The 8,363-nt window shown below is 42.3% G+C and overlaps 1 protein-coding gene across 1 annotated transcript in view; it reads left to right on the forward strand.

Annotated features, from left to right (window-relative positions):
* ITGA8 (integrin subunit alpha 8) overlaps positions 1 to 3,978 on the forward strand; it is a 167,754-nt gene extending 163,776 nt beyond the window's left edge. Inside the window, exons 29-30 of the mRNA XM_003786791.2 lie at positions 2,026 to 2,148; positions 3,888 to 3,978. Coding sequence (XP_003786839.1) covers positions 2,026 to 2,148; positions 3,888 to 3,974 — 210 coding nt within the window. The 3' untranslated portion in view covers positions 3,975 to 3,978. The remainder of the gene's footprint in view (positions 1 to 2,025; positions 2,149 to 3,887) is intronic.
* Positions 3,979 to 8,363: the final 4,385 nt, after the last annotated feature.

The raw sequence follows: 8,363 nt of genomic DNA on the forward strand, positions 1-8,363 counted from the left end.
TTTTTTGGTTGAAGCCAGCATTGTTGTTTGGCGGGCCCAGGCTGGATTCGAACCTGCCACCTTAGGTGTATGTGGCTAGTGCCTTAACCACTTGAGCCACAGGCGCTGAGCCTAAGAGTAAATTCTTAAGAAAGAATTTCTCTTTCTTAAAAGAGAAATAATCCAGTTCCTGAGTTGCTCACGTAGCCATATACATGTAAAGGATCAGGGTTTTTTTAATTTATTTTTTATTAGATCATAACTGTGTACTATACTGCATTTATGGGTACAATGTGCTGACTCTATATACAATCTACAATGTTCAAACCAAATGGTCAATATATCATTCACCTCGTTTATTCAATTGTTGTGTTTAGACATTGATACTCTACTGATTAATATATTTGACAGGTACACTTGCAATATACACAATCCCACTTGATTACCCTCCCTCCACCTGTCTTCCCCCCCATGCCCTCCTCCTTTATAAAGGATCAGTTTTTAATCGATACATAATAATGTACATATTGATGGAGTACATGTGACCAGAGAGAAACTCAGGCACAGAAGGCAGGTGTAACATGCTTTATTCAGCTCACGGGCGGCAGGAGGAGTGAGCATGGCAAGTCTGCCCTAGCTCCTGGTGAATGGGGAGCTGAGTTATATGTCGCAATCTGTGATCCACAATCCACACAGGGGCAAGCCCTGTGCTCCCTTATACCCAGGGGAACAGAAGTGACCACACACCAAGCAACAGTTACCTAAGCACGACTTCACCCCACACAGCTGTGGCTATGTAGAGATACATGGCATTTTCCCGTGGGAAGAAAGACTAGACAGCTCCATCTTGTTGCACATCCAAGGCCATGGGCGAGAAAGCTCCAACACTTTCTTTCCTTACCTCCCATGGCCTAAAGGTCTTGAACTTATTTTGGGTTTAGAATCATGATTATTTCAACCAACACAGTTAAAACTGGGAGCATTTAGAACAGGTTAGTGGAGGTAATACTTACTGCTCTGTTAAAACCAGATATTCCAACTTTAGTGAAAATAATGTTTGGATCCAAAAATATTTTTATGTCTCTTCTCTTTGACAAAAGGTTTTCACAGCATGGCTGGGTCTTCCCTTTGGTTTAGTTTGGGAATCTGCAGTTTCCTTGCTATCTGGGCCTCTGGAGGCACAGGCCCCCCAGCAAAGGAGCAGTAGAAGGCCTTTTGCCCACATGGGAAGAGGGGTGGGTTCATAGACACTGATCATGCAGCCTGGTTGGGAAGATCTCATTTTTTCCTAAGCTCTCTTGCCATGGTAGGGGTGAAATGAGCTCCAGTCCCTAGAGGCTTTAATTCTGCATCTAAACATTGGATCTAGGATTGAGGGCAGGTCTCACAGAGAAGGATGATTAAGCATTCACTTTGCACACCACAGTTGCTTCCATAAAATACAAGAGGGCTAACCTCATGCTCTGGGCTCTCCTTAGTTGATAGAGCACAGAATCAGGGATAAGACACTGATTCGTTTTGTGAATCACTTAGTCCTTCTGGGACTCAGTTTTCTGTCTTGTAAAATGAAGGGGTTAAATTATATGATTTCTATGCTTCCTGCACACACCACCATTCATGATGGTTCACAAGCTCGCCTCTCCATGAGGTTAGCTGAGTTCTCCATAGAAAGAAGCATGTGTGGATAGATTCAGTATTCTGTGGATTCCGTTTTTGGCCATTGTTGCCATAAAGGGTCCAGCCCCAATTTAAGGCCATTTCTTTCCATTTCATTCACTTCCCACCCACCTCAATTCTATTCTAGTCTACGGTTTCTGTAACTATAATCCAACCATCTACCAAGCATCTGTAAGTGACCTGGCAGACCCAGGAATGTGCTAGCTTTTGAGAGTTCAAGTCCAAGTGCTATAGCCTCTCACATTTCCATTATTTCAATGATTGTATGGCTCCTTTCAGAAATGCTCCCAGCATTGTGCTGGTAATTACCACTTTATTTCAGCAAATAGTTTTCAAATCAGAGCTCATTTGCTTTATTTTGCATTTCAGATAAAAACATCAGTTATTTGGGCAACGCCAAATGTGTCCTTCTCAATCCCATTATGGGTAATAATACTAGCAATACTTCTCGGATTGCTGGTGCTGGCCCTTTTGACCTTAGCATTATGGAAGGTAAGTTGATTTACTTTATTTTCTTTTTGGACTAGAGGGCCCACGGAAGAGGTTTAGAAAAAAATTGCCAGGGAGTTTAAAAGACAATGCTGGAGGTCTAGTTGGAGATTTTGAAGTCTGAGGGCATGATGGGAGAATTGTTTGCTTTGGTGTGGTTGCTGTGCTGGTGCAGCTGACACATAAGATAATGGGGGGTGGGGGGTATGTTGCTTTCATCCTGAGATTTCTTGTAAATAACTATAGAGAGGATTAGGCTTTATTAACTGAGACCTCTGATCATCTTTCCAATATGCTCTGAGTGATAATGTTATTAATGAGATCTTCTTTTTCTTGTTTAATTAACCAAGAGCTTAAGCTTTTTTATTGACATGGTACCATCAATCCTCTGGGGCCTTTATTTATAAACACTGCACAGATGTAATTAATAGAAGCCCATTCTGATTTTTTATTTCAACCATCACTTGGGCCAAGTAGATCATGCATGTTATGTGACGCTTGGACTCATTTTTTAATCTTGCCAATTAGTCTGTCTCCATTAAGAAGGCTGAACTTACTCTTTGATGTGTTTTACTGAGCTTTGGTCTACAAGTCTACAGTAGGAATTAAATTCTGGCCCAATGTCCTACACAACTCTTACGTTTCACAAATCCTTCCATTCCAAAATAGAAATGTCATGATGACATGAGGAAGTAACCCAGTCAAATATTACTTAACCACTATTACTGTGGTTCATGAAAAAGTGTGTTTTTATTTTTAAATATGCACAGTGCCTACTAGACCTATAAGCTGAGAAAGCACTGATTTTGAATTGTAGAGAGCCCCTCTGGTCATTCTCAGTTGTTTTATGCCATCCTGAGCCCACATAGACTCCAGCACACCTTTTGAATGGGCATCTGGACTATCTCTTATTTGTTGTAGTTGTATTTCCAGAGAATAGAAGATTCAATCAGATGTGCCAATGGACAGACTATTCCACTAACCTTGGGAAAGAAAGACAACTTGATAGCTGTTAAGTCAAACCCAGGGAGTTGGGTTTCCACCATGAGAAACAATAAAAATTGAGGTTCCGAGTGTCTAGGGAAAGTGATACTCTATTTGGCAAAGTGCTAACTTGAAATTCAGGAGAAGGAAGATTCTAGAATTACCTCTTCCCTAGGTTGCTGGGTTGTGGCAAGTCACTAAGATGTCGGTGCCTACCTGGTTCTGGCACTGGAATAAATGACAGATGGCTTCTTCCCATCTCTACTGCTTATCTGTATCTGTACATTGTATGTTCCCTCAAGAGCAGGAGGACGTGCAGCCTCACCTCAGCCTGCAGTGCCTCCCACGTGGCCTAAAATGTACTTTCTGAGAAATGTCCCTTTCCTGGCCGGCAGTTAGCACTGCTGCTGCTTCCGGCAAACATGCAGAAAAGCAGAGAGGGAATCCTTGAGACACGTTGCTGTAATCCCAGGAAAATACCCAACGTCTGTCAATGAGACACTGTTCACTGCCATGACATGGCAGGGGGGTCGGGCCTGAACATTCTGCCGCTCTGCCCACTCTGCCCTGTGCAATGAAATCCTTTCTCCCGCTAACAAACACTCCAATTTTACCTCCAAATGTAGAAAACTGGGCTAACTACATTCACAGAACTCCAGTCTCCTGAGAAAATATATAAAGTGAAAATTCTTTCAATGAGAGGGTTCACAATTTTCCCAGAATCACGGGATCTGATAGCCCATTTTCTTTTTTTGTAGTGTGGATTCTTTGACAGAGCAAGACCTCCCCAGGATGAGATGACGGACAGGGAACAGCTGACGAGTAGCAAGACCCCCGAGGCATGACGAGGAAACCGCAAAGACCAAAAAACTACTTGCACACTGGTCCTGTTCAGAGAAAGGAAAGAGCAGAAGGGTTGCATCAAGGCCCTCCTGTGCCTGCCCATGACCTAGGAAATGGAGGGGCCACGGGGCACATCACTTCATCTAGCCTGTGCTTTGGAGAAGTTGTTACAGGAACCCACTGAGCCTTTTAGGAAAAGGGTTTCACCAGCACTGCAGAAACAATCAGAAACTGGGGACGATTTCTTTGGCTTTAGTCATTCTGTGTCTGGCAGGCACTTTGAGATGGGTGTGGGGACATGGGTTGCTGTCCGGGCAAATCCACCTTAAGCTGCAGAGATGACATGTCTGTGTTATTACAGAATTTATTCTAGAAGGTGAACTAAGACAGAACTGTCTAACACTACTGTATCCAATGGAATATTTGACATGACACCTCCCTATGACAAAGAAACATTGCTAGTGACATTACCGCTCAGGGAGACAGGCAATATGTTATGGGTACTGTGAAAGTACTTTTGGAACGACAAAGGTAATCTTGTACGTGAGGATTAAAGTTTATTTATTTATTTTCCATTCCTCTAGGTTGAAAGTCTGGTCCTCTGGAGGATTTAGAAACTTAAGATCTGGTTAGCTAGTTTTGGAAATCAGTTTCCTCCTACAATGACCGCTGCATGCAGATGACACTTCACAGAGCTTCTTCAGATTTCGACAGGATTAAGGAAAAGCAGATTGGTATTAGGAGTCAGCTTCCCTTAATACCTTGCTGCCTTCAGCCCGAAATCACCTTCATTCACACCGTGCTGGGACTCACATCTGCTTCATTAGCTTTGCAAGATGTTGTGTTTATATTTCCTTTTTGCTATATGTAAAAAATCTTTCCACTGGCTTAGTTAAACCATGAATTCCAAGGTACTCTCCACCCTGTGGGGTGTTTTCAAGTAATGGTAAAATGCCTAAAGTCCATTCATAAAAAGGACATTTAATAATAGGGATAAACATTATTTTCATAGAAAAAGCAGCACCAATATTTAGCTTGCAATTCAATACCAGTTTTCCCTGCAAGATCTGCTACTTTATACCCATAAAAAAAAAAATGTTGAACATAAATAAGATGGAAATATAAAGTTACAAAGGCATAAGACCAAGAAAAGGAACTGCTAAAGATTTGATTTGAACTTACTTATTCTAACTTCATTACTCTGATTTTCACTGCTAATCATTATAGCCCATAACTCTGGAGAATAATCTTTTATTTGAGCTTTTTGTCCTATCATCTTGAATTTAACCACTGAAACCTGTTGATGTTGAAAACTCTTGTAAATAATCCATAATCGTGTGTGATTTTATCCTTTTTGATACATAGCTGAATTTATAGATAGTCTGCACAATTTTGTATCCTTTTGATAATGAAAAATTACCATGAAGACACGCGGAATAAATTGTTATGTGCAATATTTTATAGACCTATGTATCTGGAGCACGTTTACACTGGCATTTGTTATATTTTTTAATTACTATCCTAAATATTAAGTATGATAGGATAAGCTGACCAAACCCTTACGTTTACAAAGCCCACTGGGAAAAAAAAAAGTGTGTTCCAACTTCAACAATTACGCTGTATTTGAAAGGTCAGCCGAGCTTGCAGACGCTAAATTTTAATTCATGCCGTCACCTAGAGGGAAGCCATTTGGCTGTGGCTGTAGAAAGTTTGTTGGGGAGCAAATGAGAGGCACATGGGGACCACATTTCTGCAGTTTGCATGCCCCTTGGGAGTTAAATCCTGTATGGTAGCAGTTTTGTGAGTGTCAGGAGCTTTAATCTGGCCCCTAGTTTGTGTAGCTGGCTGGAGATGAGGACTGAATTTGCCCCCAGAGTTTGGGGGACCCCTGCCAGCCTCCGTGGGTCTTTGCTGTTGGTCCTCTAAGTAGAAACAGTTTTACAGATAAGTGGTCATTATAGGATATGATGCGAGGGACACCAGGCAGCTTTCTCTGTCCTCACAGAACACCTAATTCTGGTTGTGCTGCCTGACTTATGGGTGATAGAGATCAGCTTCTCCGCATGTTGAATCATGAAAGGTCCCTTGAGCAAATGCACCCTCATGTTTAAGCTAACGTGTGTGAAGGAATTCAGAATGCTTAGGGTCTGGGAATCGAGGTTGCAATAGAGATAGCTCATACGGACTCTCGGAGGAAAGTGGAGATGCCAGGAGGAAGACTGAGACCCAGGAGGTGGTAAAACCTTCCATCCGTGAGGTGCTTCAGAGGTGAACGGTGCCTTCCCAGAGCCTCAGCCAGGAGCAGCCCCCTCCTCAGGGGAAGGGCACCTCCCACCTGCTCCTGTGGGTATTGCAGGGAAGGGGCTGTTATGCACGGGCACACAGGCCTTCTCTGCCCCTTGCAATGTGGAAACAAATATAGGAAGGGAGAATACTGAAGTCAGGTGGACTTTCTAACAGTCAGTCCTTTGGCATCACCTCGGAGAAGACGCTGGGTGTATCTGCTTCTCATTAGAGCATTGCCAGTTGCTCTCATAACTCACAGTGTGCTGTGCTCCTCTGAGGCTCTCTCTGTATTTCTCTTCAAAGAATTCCTTTTGAAAATTCTTGCAGCTGGTTTTTAAGACACCAGGAAAATGGGCGAATTAAGTTTTTATAAACGTGGAAGTTTTTATTCCATAAATAAATAACGTGTACTAGTCACCACTGAAACCCCCTTCTTGGAACTCAACTCTTGTCTTATTTAAATACATGTGTAGATATCTGTGAAGATTTTCATGTACCGATTTGCCTTGTCACCAATAAAATTAAAAAATTAAAGACCGATGGCACCCTTAATGGTTTATTGCACAGGCAATGCGAAGCTTTCCCATAATGAATGTCATCTAAGATTTCTGTCTCTACACCTTGATGCCTTATTATAAAAACATTTCACCTTGAAACAAACTTGAATGAGCAAAGATAAGCTGCTACATTTAGATTGTGGTGGTGGCTGCACAAGTCCAAGGATACCAACAATTACTGAATCGTGCACTTTAACTAGGGGAGTTCTGTGGTGTGTGAATCATAGCTCAATAAAGACATTAAAAAATGTTTGAGCAGCTTCTAATCCCTCCACCCTTATAGAACTGATTTCTTTTTCTCCACGTTGCCATTCAAATTTTGTGCCTACATACATCTTAGCTCCTTTGCGACACCTTTCCTTGTCTCTTCGGCCAACTTCCACGCTATTCCTGTCCTCCAGGAGCATTTTGTGAATGATCACATATTTCCAAATGTTCTCTTGACTACTTCCCAGCTGGACGGCCCCTCGGTGAGAAACCATAGCTCTTTATCTGTTCTGTCTCCTACACCTCACATCAACACCTGGTGTATAGACAGTGATCCAAAAACTGTCATGCAATGACTGGCATCACAACAGGTCCCCAATGCCCTATCCAATTAGTGAGCCATCGTTTGTTTAATCACCCCCTGCTCATCACAATAGCTGTTCACAAGAAGAGCAGTAAATTGAATGCTTTCGGAGTCAGCAGGGTGTAGAGGTTCATTATTAAAAAAATTTGTCAACCACTTTCATACTTGGGACGTCTTTTTGTGTATGTCTGTGAACCACAGTGCGATGACTCAGTTAAAGCATAGGAAGAGTTTCGTGGCTCTTCATAACATATTGCCCTTAAGGGGACTCAATCAATTTGCATTAACCTAAATGTGCCAGTTCCTTCTCAACTCTGTTGAGCATGGTTTAAATAGTGTGGGCCTTATTTTAATAGGTTACCTTAGTTTAATATGTATCTCATTAGAATTCAGTAAACTTCATGTATGCATTTAATTTTGATTTCTAGTATTGATAAGCCACTCGATATAAACCCACGTATTGGTTATAACCCGTAAGATATTTAAATATTCACTGCTTCTGTGATAATGGTGAATCCCTGTGAGAACTTTTGTCTGGGTGTTTGCCCTGCAGTCTATAGAAGCAGCAGGATGACGTCTTCATCTTGTCACTCACACTTCAGGAGCAATCCTACATCCACCCTCAGAGGGAAGAAGAAGAGGAACTCTTGGGAGGTCTGTCATAGCAGTAAAATCCTCGTAGTCGGACGTACCAGGTGGGAGCTTAGTATTCTAAACAAATTCGGTTGATACCTTGCCACTTCCTGCCAGTTCGTTTGCACACACTTAACTCTATACCCCAAAACATTGAGTTAAAATTTGGGTCCCTAGACTGGGCAAAATGTTAGGGGCCTAAACCCTTGTCCCTTGTCCTCCCTTAGAACAAAAGGCCTACCGGCCTGCCCCAAGAGCTCCATAGACTTTAGCCTGCCAAAACCTTCCAGCAACCTGTGGAATCTTCCTCCCCCTACTCCCACAAGCCTCCAACCACTCTTGCT

Source organism: Otolemur garnettii, unplaced genomic scaffold (assembly GCF_000181295.1).
Source record: "Otolemur garnettii isolate 467f Iridium unplaced genomic scaffold, OtoGar3 scaffold00019, whole genome shotgun sequence".
NCBI classification, from domain to species: domain Eukaryota; kingdom Metazoa; phylum Chordata; class Mammalia; order Primates; family Galagidae; genus Otolemur; species Otolemur garnettii.